We start from the raw sequence: 14,682 nt of genomic DNA, 5'->3' as shown, positions 1-14,682 counted from the left end.
GACATGTGTTAAGCTGCTAATAATAGCATTCTTGCACAAGAACCTTTAATTTCAGCACTATTATTAGGATTGTTTTTACATTAAATCATTGTCATTGACTAAAACCAGAGAATAGATCAATATTCATTAAACTCTGGTGACCATAACCAACAATACTTCATTGACTTTTAGGCAACTTCTGCTGTTTGCCAGATCTTTCTTTGTTTCTTTCCTGTTTGAACTAATGCCAGATCCCAATGAATGACCTCAAGTCATAACAGAACAAGTACAGCTGCCATTATTTATTCATAAATGTCATTCCTGTACATTAACTCAGATTCAAAATATAATGAAATTGCAAGATATTTATTATTATCTATACATTCCATTACCAGAGTTAATTCAAAAGAAGATGAAATACAAAAAGTAAGCTTTCATTGATTTTAGTAAAGAGAAGAATAAAATAAGAATCCATTTATGGGACTAGGCTTCTAATTTAAAGATAATTATGTTCATAATTTAAAATTGTCCAGTTATTTTGCAGAGCCTTTCTCCAAATGTTAACCCAAATATTTCTAATAGAAAGCATTACGAAGCATGCTGCGATCTCAAGAGTCCCCTGTGGGTTGGGTGGGGAGTTGGAGGCACAATAATACTTTGAAATTTGCTTCACTTTACATGTCCTTATCAATGAAAAATAATAATTCCACTACCAAATAAGGGTCTAGTGAGATTGTCATAATATTCAAAGCATGAACACTTGGAAACTATATTATTAAAGGCAATGTATGCTGCATAAATTTTACTTCATGCATTGTGACTTTTTACAAAGCAGTTAATTATACAGAAATATAATACCTACTATTAATGTCCACTAAATACTGTGCTACTACCTGTCATTTTAAACATGGTTGATTTCATTACTTGTAACACTATCTCTATCAGCTGTCACTACATAAATGAAAGGAATTAGAAACCAATAATGTCATGAGCATAGTCAGAAAGATGTCTCCAATTCAAGTGTCCAGTGATCTATGCTTTCATTTTAATATAATATCTCAAAAGACATGTTGTGATAGTTTTTTTGTCGTTCATCACTGATTAATCATGAACACTACCTCGCTATTTTTGCACTACCTAGTTATATAAATATTATGATTTATAGTATTTTTATATATTACACTGTACTGCTGGTGCAAAACAAATTTCACAATATATAGTATGTCAGTGATACTAAAACTGATTCAGATTATTTAGTAGCATACAATTCCAAAGGTTAGAGTCAACTTTCTATAAATTCATCCTGTCATTCCAGTGTACACCACATATTATCATGTGTGAGCTCTGCAGCCAACATCAGTAGACTACGCACATGGAATAAGGGAATACTAACAGTAAGCCTGATCTGATCACAAATAGAACTGGGATGATTGGAGCCTCAGAATAATGACCAAATTAAAGCAATAAGCTTTTCTTCTGCTCAAAAGTAGAGTATAAATCAATACGTTTTGCTCCTGTAGAGAACGATTACTGTAATTAGCATTGATGGTTGGATTGGTACTCCAAGCCACCCCCTAGAGCCATTCATATAAATGACAATAAACTTACTTTGAACTTCGAATGTGCAAGACTTGAACTTCCCGAGAGACCCTGCCACTATAAATCTCGGGTTCATCCGGCAGCAATGTGACATACTTGGTTCACCACAGCCCTGCCATAGAGTTTGTTAGTTACTGCTTGTTATGCCGCTGGTGTTTAGGGCAGCAATAAATGTCTTCCATCTATGACGGTGTTCAGGTCTTCCTTCATCATGTCAGTAGCTTCCTCTTGCTTTTCACTGCTGTCAGTTATGCAAATCCCAGATGGAGACTCAGGAATACCATTGCACTCAGATGTGAGAGGACTCTTCATTGCTGTTTCTGTAACAATTTTATTTTACCAGTCAGGGTTGTCAGCTCTGAACTTGGAGGGTCTCTCCCCTTTGACCTGTTCGGCAGGGGTGATCCTACCTAGCGGCAAAGCATAAAGCCACGACTCCAGCCAACATAGCACTCTGGGTCATTGAGGCATGCAAGTCTTCAAACCCAGTGACAAGGTTGTGATCCTCTTGGAGCCCTGCCATGGAGGAATTTGAGAATTCATGTTTGTTGGCCTACATGTTAGGAAAGGTTTATTAATAAGAGATGCAGACGATTCAGGTAGCAGAATCAAAGGGAATGTCAGGAATTTTAAAGAACCTTGGAACTATGGAAGAATCATATTATTTTATTTATGTAGTCCCTTTATTCATATATTTGAAAGCTTAAATTTGTACTGTTGGTTTGGTGCAATATTTTGGGTGATATTCCCCTTTGTGAATACAGAGCATCTTGCTTTTAATATGTATCACAGTTTTTGCTTTAACATATCAGAGTTTACATTACTGCACTGTCATCTGCAGGTCAGCCTGGTTTCAGACGTATCTAATTGCAAAATATTGGACTCCTCTGAAACAGAAGTAGATCATAGTCACTGGTATGGCTTTTGAATTCAAACACATCCAGCTTAGGTTTTACTTGCAACGTTGTCAAATTTGGCTTAACCTGTTCAGGGGTCTTTTGACACAATCACAATAAAAGCAGTGTAAGAGAAAATTTGTTGAAGTCTTAGGCTGAGAATTGAACTGAATTAAAGAAAGGATTAATGTAAATTGGGCCAACTGGATATTCCAGGTAAGTTAATATCTGCTAACTCAAGTTTGCAAAAGCTTTGGCATTGGGAGCTCTGGTTTGTTTCAACATAGTGTTCAACACAGTTGCACTTTTGTTGTGTGAGTCACACTGACTGCCAAATGGAAAGTGGGTTGACGCTTGCTTTGCAGCTGGATGTACGTGTAGTAGGCAGATTGTGATGACAACCAACATCTGATGCTGATTTGATGTTGCCGCAGCCAAATTACTAACACCATCTGTGGATCTTGCACAGCCAGACACATGATCAGCAATAGGAAAGATGTCCATCAGAGCTATTTTAATGGCTTCATCAACCATTTGTATGTTGGCTGCTGATTGAAATCTACTGAGGGTTGCTTTGAATTAACTTTTTTTACTCCCCCAAGTCCTTCAAAGATGCTGAGAGAGTAGTATGGCTGGAACTGAAGGAGATTCTTTTGATCAAAGCTACTGCACGAGCCGGTTCCAGAAACCATTACTCTATAGACACTCCCCTCAGATACAGTATGGCAGGCAGAATGAGCAGATGACACACATGGTGAAACAAGATATATTATGAACAATTAGGAGGAGAGACAGATAAGTTCTCAGCTGTAGCCTTTTATCTACGCGGGACCCTCTGTGAGGAGCAATTGCTCAAAGGTGTGTTGCAGTAAAGATGTTCTCACTGAGATATGCTACAAATTGAGTCATTTGTTGGTGAGGCAGCACGAAGTTTAAAAACAGCTCAAGGCCCTTTCAGAACTTTTTGGTGGGCTGCAATCATAACGCTCTCTTAGGTACTCGGCAAGGGCCAATAAAAAGAAGCGAGGTGTAAGTTGAGCAGCTATTGTTGGAGTGGCCAGTGCTTGAGTGATTAGGCTTTGGCTCAAGACGGTTAGGCAAGAACAGGAGCAGGCTAGAACTTAAGCTTGAAAAGTTAAAAGTATAACAAATGTGGGCAGAATGGTAATTAAAGCAGTGGATGCTTCTTCTGCACTATGTAGGATTGCAGGGCACGTAATAGTCTCCCTGATGATTATATCTGCGGGAAGTGCATTCGGCCTCAGCTCCTGCCTGACACAGTCAAGGAACTGGCCTCGAGCTGGTTCTATTCAGGACCAATAGGAGGCTGAAAACCTCATAGATGAGACTTCTATTAAGCTGGTCACACTCAGAGTGCAGGCTTCATTTAGTAGGTGGGTGACCACCAGGAGAAGCAAGGGAAGTAAATAGTCAGTGATGGGTTCCCTGTGGCTATTCCCCTCAGGATACTGCTGGGGGAGGTGACCTATCTGGGCACAGTAGCAGCAGCCAGGCCAGTGGCACAGTGTCTGGTTCTGAGTCTCAGCAGGGAAGAGTAAAATCAGGCAGAGCAACAGTGACAGGAGATGATAGTAAGGTGGGGGGGGGGGTGGGCTGGAAATTCTTTTGTTATGAAAGACACACCAGGATGGTGTGTTGTCTCCCACGTGCTAGGGTCTAGAATGTCTCAGAGAGGCTGCAGAAGATTCTCAAGGGTGAGGGTGAGCAGTCAGAGACTGTGGTGCACATTGGCACCAATGACAGAGGTAGAAAGGGAAAGAAACCCTATGTGGTCAGTATAAGAAGTTAGGGAAGGGGCTGAGGAGCAGGACTTCTGAGGTAATAATCTCTGGATTATTCCCAGTGTACCACGTGCTAGTTGGGGCAGGAACAGGATGATAGTAAAGGTGAATAAGCAACTGAGGAAATACTTTATACTTTATTGTCGACAAACAATTGATACTAGAACGTACAATCATCATAGCGATATTTGATTCTGCGCAGGGTTTCAGATTTCTGGATCATTGGGATCTCTTCTGGGGAAGGTATGATCTGCACACAAAGGACTAGTTACACCTGAACTCAAAGGGGACCAATATCCTTGCGAGCAGCTTTTCTAGGGCTTTTGGGAATGGTTTAAACTTAAATGGCAGAGGGATGGGAACAGGAGTGATAGGGCTGGGGATGGGGCAGTTGGTATAGAAGTCGATGCATTGTGTAGTGAGACTGAATGTGTAAACGTGTAAGGTAAAGGAATCCTTAGGAGACGGTGATAGTTAGGAGACAGAGAATCTGATAGAATTCACCCTGCAGTTTTAGAGGTAGAAACTAAAGTCAGATGTACAGTATCAGTATTGCAGTAGAGTGGCCAGTGGTGTAGTGGCATCAGCACTGGACTTTGAGGTGAATGATTCTGAGTTTGAATCTGGCTGTGTTATAACTTGGGCAGCAGCAATACCTGCGCAGAAGAAAGGCCTGGCAATCTACTTCTGTATCTTGCCACAAAAACACTATGGCCAAGTACACTATCCATAATTGATTGGAAGATGACACTATGAGGGATGACAGCAGACAGCAATGGCTAGAGTGCATAGCAGCAATTTGGAAGGTGCAAGATAGATATATTCCAAAGAAATGTTCTAGAAGGAGAATGAGGCAACCATGGTTGACAAGGGAGGTCAAAGACAGCATAAATGAAAAGTGATGGCATATAATATAACAAAAATTAATGGGAAGTTAGAGGAATTGGAAGCATTTAAAAACCAGAAAACAACTAAAAAGCCAAAAGGAGAAAATAGATGAAATATGAATATAAGCTAGCTAATAATACAAAAGGATATCAAAAGATTTCTTTTTACATATATAAAGAGTAAAAGAGAAGTGAGGGTGGATATTGGACTGCTGGAAAATGACACTAGTATTGGGGTCAAAGAAATGATAAACGAATTTAATAAGTATTTCCTATCAGTTTTCACTGTGAAAGACACTAGCCGGATTTCGAGAGTGCCAGGGGCAGAAGTGAGTGCAGTTGCTAGCGAGAAGGTCCTTAGGAAACTGAAAGGTCTGAAAGTAGATAAGTCACCTGGACCAGATAGACTAAACTGCAGGGTCCTAAAAGAGATAGCTGAGGAAGTCGTTGAGGCATTAGTAATGATCTTTCAAGAATCAAGATTATGATATGGTTCCAGAAGACTTGAAAATTGCAAACGTCACTCTACTCTTAAAGAAGGGAGCAAGACAGAAGAAAGAAATTTATAGGACAGTTAGCCTGACTTCAGTGGTTGGGAGTCCATTACGAGGTTTTGGGGTACTTGGAGGCATATGATAAAATAGGACAAACACAGCATGGTTTCCTTAAGAGGAAATACAGCCTGACAAAACTATTGGAATTATTTGAGGAAAAAAACAGGCAGGATAGACAAAAGAATATTTGTGAATGTTGTTTACTTGGATTTTCAGAAGGCTTTTGACAAGGTGCCACACGTGAGACTGCTTAACAAGAGACCATGGCATTACAGGAAAGATACTAGCATGGATAGAACATTGGCTGACTGGCAGGAGACAAAGAGTGCGAATAAAGGGGGCCTATTCTGGTTGGCTGCCGGTGACTAGTGGTGTTCTGCAGGAGTTAGTATTAGGACCACTTCTTTTCACATTACATGTCAATGATCTGGATTACAGAATTGATGGCTTTTTGGCCAAGTTTGCAGGTGATACAAAGTTTTGTGAAAGGGCAGATAGTGTTGAGGGCTAGGGAATCTGCAGAAGGCCTTAGATTGGGAGAACGGGCAAAGAAGTGGCAGATGGAATACAGTGTAGGGAAGTGCATGATCATGCACTTTGGTAAATAGAATAAAAGCATAGACTACTTTCTAAACAGGGAGAAAATTCAAAAATCAGAGGTACAAAGGGACTTGGAAGTCCTTATGCAGGATTCCCAAAAGGTTAACTTGCAGATTGAATCTGTGGTAAGGAAGGCAAATGCAATGTTAGTATTCATTTTGAGAGGACTAGAATATAAAAACAAGGATGTAATGCCGACTCTTAATAAGGCATGGTCAGACCACACTTAGAGCATTGTGAGCAGTTTTGGGCCCCTTATCTAAGAAAACATGCACTGACTCTGGACAAAGTCCTGAGGAGATTCCTGAGAATGAATCTGGGAATGAAAGGGTTAATGTATGAGAAGCAGGCTCTGGGTCTGTACTCACTGGAGTTTAGGAGAATGAGGGAGGGGATCTCATTGAAACCAATTGAACATTGGAAGGCCTCAGAATAAAGGAACGTACACTTAGAAAAAAAGATGAGGAGGAATCTCTTTAGCCAGAGGGTGATAATTCTGTGGATGTCATTGCCATGGATGGCTATGGAGGCCGAGTCATTGAGTATATTTAAAGAAGAATATCAACTTTGACAATGGCTGTGTGTTGCTTCCAAATAGAACTGGCAGATACCTGCAATATGCTGTTGCCTACTACATAAGGGATGCTACAAGTACCATCTAATTGACTGAAACTAAGTACATTTAACTTCCATATTAGAAAGGAACTGGCAGAGCCTACGCTTGACTTCACATGAGCTGCTGACTTCCCTACTGTCCAAATGCTATTGGCTGTGTTACAGCTACTATTTGAATGTGGAGATTCACATATCTAGGAGAAATTCCACTCATTCTATATCTAGTTGTTGAATAACCATACCAAGTGCTTTATGCAGACCTACTATTCATACATTGGACAACAGAATTTTCATTCTGTGGCAGTCCGTCCTGTCATTTTCATATGATAAATGAAAGGATGTCTATAGGATGACAAGGATAACTAATTAACTATATAATTCTAGTGCACAATGCACAAGCAGCAACATATTTTAATAACGTTATGCCATTATACACAATCTAAGACCATGGACAAAGAGAAAATATGATTCTGTTGTCGAGAAAGGTAAAGTGGTGCATAGTCAATCTGTTGCCTGCTGTTCTGTCATAAACAGTACCTATAAAATGTATTCACTACCCTCCCACCCCCCAGGAAGTTTTCATGATTTATTGTTTTACAACACTGGATTTAATTTGGCTTTTTTTGGACACTGATCAGTAGAAAAAGATTCTTTCATGTCAAAGTGAAAACAGATCTCTACAAAGAGATCTAAATTAATTATAAATATTAAACACAAAATAATTGATTGCAGAAGTATTTAGTAGATGCACCTTTGGCAGCAATTACAACCTTGAGTCTGTATGAATAGGTCTCTATCAGCTTTGCACAGCTGGACACTGCAAATTTTCCCCATTCTTCTTGACAAAACCACTCAAGCTCTGTCAGATTGTGTGGGGATTGTGAGCGAACAGCCCTTTTCAAGTCTAGCCACAAATTCTTAATTGGATTGGGGTCTGAATCTGACTTGGCCACTCCAGGACGTTAACTTTGTTGTTTTTAAGCCATTGCTGTGTAGCTTTGGCTTCATGCTTGGAGTCAATGTCTTGCTGGAAAACAAATCTTCTCCCAAGTCGCGGTTATCTTGCAGACTGCATCAGGTTTTCCCTGTATTTTGCTGCATTCATTTTATCCTCTACCTTCACAAGCCTTCCAGGGTTTGCTGCAGTGAAGCATCGCCACAGCATGATGCAACCACCAACATGCTTCATGGTAGGGATGGTGTGTTTTTGATGATGTGCAGTGTTTGGTTTACGCCAAACATAGCATTTAGTCTGATGGCCAAAAAGCTCAATTTTGGTTTCATCAGACCACAGAACCTTTTTCCAGCTGACTTCAGAGTCTTTCACATGCCATCTGGCAAACACTAGCCAAGATTTCATACAAGTTTTTTTCAACAGTGGCTTTCTCTTTGCCACTCTCCCATAAAGCTGCGACTGGTGAAGCACCTGGGCAACAGTTGTTGTATGCACAATCTCTCCCATCTCAGGCTCTGAAGCTTGTAACTCCTCCAGAGTTGCCATTGGTCTCTTGGTGGCCTCCCTCACAAGTCCCCTTCTTTAATCGTCACTCAGATTTTGAGAACGGCCTGCTCTAGGCAGATTTACAGCTGTGCCATATTCTTTCCATTTATTGATGATTGACTTAACTGTACTCCAAGGGATATTCAGGGACTTGGAAATTTTCTTATATCCATCTCCTGACTTGCGGAGTTGCTTGGAGAGTTCTTTTGTCATAATGGTGTGGATTTTGCCAGGATATTTACTCACCAGCAGTTGAACCTTCCAGATACAGGTGTATTTTTACTACAGTCAATTGAAACACCTTGACTGCACTCAGGTCTCCAAAAACAGATCACCATTTAACTAATTATGTTACTTTTAAATCCAAGTGGCTGCACCAGTAATGATTTGATGTGTCATATTAAAGGGGAGTGAATACATACACATTCAATTATTTTATGTTTTATATTTGTAATTAAATTAGATCACTTTGTAAAGATCTATTTTCACATTGACACTGAAGAATCTTTTTCTGTAGATCAGTGTCAAAAAAGCCAAATTAAATCCACTGTAACTCAATGTTGTAAAACAATAAAATGTGAAAACTTTTGGGGGGGGTGAATACTTTTTTATAGGCACCGTATAGGAGGACAAGGAGCATGAAATGAATGAACAAGAATACAAAAGGAGATCAATGCAAAGTGAGGATCTAGTCCTGAAAACCTCTTTTTGTCTTGGCTGCCAATGACCAGTTAATCCCAAATTTCTATTTACTAACAATTTTCATCTAAACTTTCCTTTGAATTTGGTCACAGAGTCCATTTCGCCACAATTTCAAAATAAAAACCAACTCAAGACCAAATTTATAAATCCTATCAGGCTCATGTCATTCAAATGCCCACATATTACTCAAGTAATTCCTTGGTGCTTATTTTCCCACATACCTCTGACTGGGCCTATTATTCATGCACAATTGTATGACAATTGTTAATGTAGCTTGTGGGAAATTCTAACTGAGAGGAGCTGACTGTAGCGACTTATATGAAAGTCGTGATCGTCTGTGAATCCAAAAGCACCCTCTTTAGACCGATCCACCTTGGTGCGATTGCCGGCTGTCGGGCTGGCTAGATGACAAGCAACAACAAAAGCACTGGCAGTTTTTGGTAGCTGCAAGATCAAAAGCAACTGAAACTCACCCAAGGTTGCATCCTTGGATGCCAAGTACCTGGATGGGGGGGATGAATTCCTAGAGTGCTATGACACTCTGCAAGACCCTCTGACTACAATCATCTAGAGGCATAAATATCTGAATTCTGATGGTGCAGCAGCAAACCGAGATCAGATGACATGAAGTTTGCATTTCCGCAGGAGCACCATGATGTAACGCAGTTTCTGTTTTGCCAGCAAAAGTGAATGAGAAATCACACAACTCTGCAGACGTATAATTAGACTCTGCATGCTGGTTAGGTATGCTGATGTGCTAATTAACTAGGTCACTACTAATGATGTGCTTCATCTTCGGTAGTTTGGAGTGCTGTTTATCACGTGCTATTCCTAACTGATGTTTAATTTAGCTCCCATTAAACCTCAGTGTTCACCAGTTGTTTTAGAACTTCTCTTTTTTGACCTTTCAAGCTCCTCAAAGCAGAAATTCTCTTTTTTCCCCTTCAGCTCTGAAAGCAAATATTTAAATCTCAGAAGTTATTAAGTTTTCATTTGATTTCAACACATCGCCAAGTAATTTTACGATTGGCATAGATTCACATTAAACGTTCTTATCTCAGAAAAAATAAATATTGACATAATTATCTAGCATATTCAGGTTAATGCTCTTCCAATATACAACTGTATTTAAATTTAATAATGATTGAGAGAAGCAGCACTAGCATGAAATAAGTCCTTCAAATGCGCTACTTTTCCGGATATAAAATGGAAATAAATACCATAGGTAGCACAATAATCAACAGAAAGGTGGAAACTGAGTCATTGACGATTAGGAGGGAATGACTGAATCTTGTGAGTGAGAGAGGGATCAGAATTAGCAGTCATTTGGAAGGCAGCCGATAATATGCCCACATTTAAAATTGGTGACAAATTATTAGCAGCCAACTATAGAGCAATCAGTATTGATACAATTTCTAATTGAGTATCTAGGTGTAGTTTCAAAAGCAGCATATTTAAGAGGAAAATGTAAGCAAAGATCCATAGTCATTCAAAAGAGGATAATCCTCATTCTGTTTCTTTATGTGATGCAACAACATGAAAATTGAAGCAAGTGTTGCTGCATGTTAAATCTGGACTTCATCGGTGGTTGGGGAAGTCAAAGGATCCCTGAAGGTGACAACATAGGTTGTGTTGGAGGCAGTGCAGAAGGCATAGATCTAGAAATTAAAATTCACAACTTTCCAAATATTGTGGACAAGCTAAAGAACATCACAAGTAATAGAAATGATCTCACCATGTTTATCTGCAGCTCCTCCCTCATAGACAGCAGATACAACGATCTTCCCAAGTGGAGAGTTGATGCCCCCCTCAACTGCAAGATCCAATGATCCCTCCTGTAAAACAAAATTAACGATCCTATCCGCTCAAAGATTGAATTAAGACTTCTACTGGCTTTAATTTCCACAAAGTTTGTTCAAATAACACAAAAGGTCTGTCCATGTAAAATTTTAAAAACATCAATTGCCTTTGAGCAAGCATACATTATAATAATTGGCATGCTAGAAGATTAAATGCCAATGTTTAGTTCTACCATAAACAACTTGCAGTATTATTCTGCCCTGGGAATAGATGAAGGAATATTTTACATTAAACATCTAAACTTTACATTGAATATCTAAGAAGTACTTAAAATATTAGGTCAGAATTTGCAATGACAAAAGCATGAAAACTATTATCTCTCACCACAGTTGGTTTATATTGATCCTGTTTAAGTAATAGCAAGATATTCAATTCTGTCCTTGTTTTTAAATTTCACCATTGTCTTGCTCCATCCTATCATTATCCTACAGGTATATCATGATATACTTGTTGGAATAGAATAGGAATAAAAAATATATATTTATTTCTATATAGAGAGATGTACAGAGATATAACCATGGGGTGGCTAGGGAGAGATTGGTCCCGTTAAAGATCAGTATAGCCATCTATCTGTAGAGCCATGGTAGCTAGGTGAGATTTTTAAAGACTATTTCTCTTTAGTTTTTACTGTGGATAAGCTAAGCAACTGAGGCAAATGAATTGTGATGTCTTGAACCATATACAGAATACCAAAGATGAGGTTTTTGCTGCCTTAAAGCATATTCAGGTTGATAAATCTCCATGGCCTAACCAATTGCATCCTTGGACCTTGTGGGAAGCTCGGGAAGAAACTCTTGTGGCCCTTGCAGAGATATATGTTTTATCTTCAGCCACAGGTGATATTCCAGAGGACTGGCCAGTATCGAATGTTGCACCATTATTTAAGAAGAGTGGCAAAGACAAGGACAGTGGTGTGTGAATTACTGGAAGAGACTCTGAAGGACAGGATCTACCAGCACTTGGATAGACAAGGACAGATTAAGGTAGTCAGCACCCACTTTGTATGTGGGAAATTCTGTCTCACAAATCTGTTATGAGTTTTCTTAAATTAACCATGAGGATTGTTGAGGGCAGTGCTGTGAATATTGTCCAATCTCTGTTTCATACCACTAGTCACAGATATCCAGTTCAATAAACAACTTTCTGCCATCAGTTCCTGCTTCTTACCATCAAGCCAATTATGTAACTACTCAGCCAGCTCTCCCTGGATCCCATGAAATTTGACCTTCCAGACCAGCCTTCCATGCAGACCTTGTCAAAGTTTCCATTTTGCTAAAGTCTATTTCGACATTTAAATTATGTCTAGATTTAACACCTCTTTATTTCATAGAAAATAATCGATCATCTTAAAAACATAAATTATATTTACATAACTCCAATTTTAGTAACATTTTGCTGATTAGGTATTATGTTTTCTTGGAGCATCACAGACTGACACTTAGCTTAAAAGAAATCTCGCAAATTGATCTTCCAAGCTGGATTGGTACATAGAGTAAACATGAAACTTCAGTAAGTAATGCTATTGCCTGGAGTCAAGCAGTTTCTCTCAGCTAGCTACCTGGATGATATTTCAAGGAATTTATTTATAGATGCTACGCTGACAAAATATTGTAATAATCTTGGTGCTAGATTAATTGGGAATAAAAGACAATGCAAAGAACCTTGCCTGAAGATATTTTGTTGAAACATGTAGATGTGATCAATATGGAGAAAGAAATAATTACAATAGAGGAAATAAAATAACGTTGTCACTGTTTAGGGAGTTCAATAAATCCTGATGTTATAATCTATTTTATTACCTTTTTAATTCTTAAGAGGCGAACATCTTTTCCTGCAATCTGGTCAGATGTGAACTGGAACAAAATTATATTTTTGATTAGTAGTGTCATCTATTGCCATACTAATTATGAACTTAGAAGACAAAATTAAATACATAAAGTCAGGACTTGTTTTCCAAAAAATCATCAGAAACAAACTATGATGTGCTAATGTTTAAAATTCTGTACGTATCAACAGGCAACCCTAGATAATTTGATATTCTTCTATGACTGATCCACATTGCTCTGGTTATTTTAATATCCTGATCACCAATGTGAAATAAAGCAAGAAATACTATTATTAATTCTTCAGTTACTCTATTTTCTTGCAGGAAAATTATGTGCTGCAATTTTTCAACTGACAGCAACAGTCGTGTGTGAATTTAATGCTGTGTCATAGCTTGTTATTTGGAATTAGGAAATGGAAATTTATTCCCCTTTCTGAAGCTACATTGATGTGATAAGCAAACCTAGAAACACATTTCTACAGTGCTACGCAAAAGTCTTGTGTGTGTGTGTGTGTGTGTGTGTATATATATATATATATATATATATATATATATATATATATATAGATAGAGCGAGGGAGCGAGCTAGGGTGCCAACAACTTTCGCGCAGTACTGTATATTACGTCTTTTCAGTTACCAAAACACTTATACTACTGAGCTAATATAAAACTAAATACTCTTATTTCTTTTTTGCCAATCACCTTCCTATTTTAAACAAATACCTTTTGTGCAAAAGTCTTTGGCACCCTAGCTATATATACTGTATACGTGCTTACAGATTTTGCACAGTACTGTATATTTGCCTTTCTTCAAAATATAACAGTAAATAATAAACAATACTGTCTGTTAAACAATAAACAAAGCCACATCTAGACTCTTGATGCTGCAACCTTTGACATGCTAAAACTTACACAATTGTACAACACTATCAATGTGCTGTCTTAACTGGGAGGTTGATCGTTGATGGCCAGTCACAAGGAACTTATTCAGGACCAGGTGGCAAGGCTCCCTCGGTTTCACCTTCTTTCAAAGTCATGGGTAGAGTTGTTCTAAATGTGATCCGTTCCCTTTTTATTATGGCACAAAAAGAGACTATTTGGCTTTCTGCCAACTCCCAGTAGAGCAATCAGTCTAATCTTCCCGATCTCCCTGTAGCCTTTCAAATTAATTCTCCCATACTCATTATTGCTGCATTTTTTTTTTGCTATTTGCCTACACCAATACAGAGGCCAATTAATTGCACATCATTGTACTTATGGGAGGAGACTGGAGCAGCCCGTAGAAGCTCAAGAGGTCAAATGGAAAGCATACATATTCTACAGACTGAATCCAAAATGACTAATGGACAGTGAAGCTGGATGCCAGTGTCATTCTCAAGTCCTGTTCAATAAAGAACAGTGTTGACTTGCTAATTTCTTCAGCAGTAATAGTCATGTGTATTGTAATATATAGAAACCAGTTTTGTTTCAGAGTCATTCATTTCCTTAGCCAATACCTGCAAGGAAATTGATTGATAAATCACAACCATTTGCTTACGTGACGTTTAACATTATCACTCCATTGAAGTTCTTGGGTTGCCTTCTTAATAACAGGAAAGAGCTCTCATCACTGCAAGCAGCTTCTGGCACCAAAGGTAGGCACAGCATCATTGTCCTGCCTTTTCCAAAAGCTCCGTTCTGGAAACCATGTCCCCAACCCCATCTATCTATTACCTCCATCATTACACTGCATTGTAAACACTTTATTAACAACCCTTATAATGCTGCATGTTTATGTTGGCATTTATGTATTTATGCACATTTTATTCCATATTCATACCTTTAACTTTTTTAATATAATTCTTTATAATTATTGAATGTTG

General features: G+C 38.5%; 1 protein-coding gene across 1 annotated transcript in view; it reads right to left on the bottom strand.

The window, feature by feature from the left end:
* Nucleotides 1-14,682, bottom strand: part of ush1c (Usher syndrome 1C) — a 205,519-nt gene that overhangs the window by 12,858 nt on the left and 177,979 nt on the right. Inside the window, exons 26-27 of the mRNA XM_072271371.1 lie at nucleotides 12,795-12,848; nucleotides 10,871-10,970 (exon numbers count right to left, since the gene is read on the bottom strand). Of these exons, the coding sequence (XP_072127472.1) occupies nucleotides 10,871-10,970; nucleotides 12,795-12,848 (154 nt within the window). The remainder of the gene's footprint in view (nucleotides 1-10,870; nucleotides 10,971-12,794; nucleotides 12,849-14,682) is intronic.

This window comes from Mobula birostris, chromosome 11 (assembly GCF_030028105.1).
Source record: "Mobula birostris isolate sMobBir1 chromosome 11, sMobBir1.hap1, whole genome shotgun sequence".
NCBI lineage: Eukaryota > Metazoa > Chordata > Chondrichthyes > Myliobatiformes > Myliobatidae > Mobula > Mobula birostris.
The sequence above is the reverse complement of the archived record's forward strand: the minus strand, read 5'-3'. Positions and strand labels throughout refer to the sequence as shown.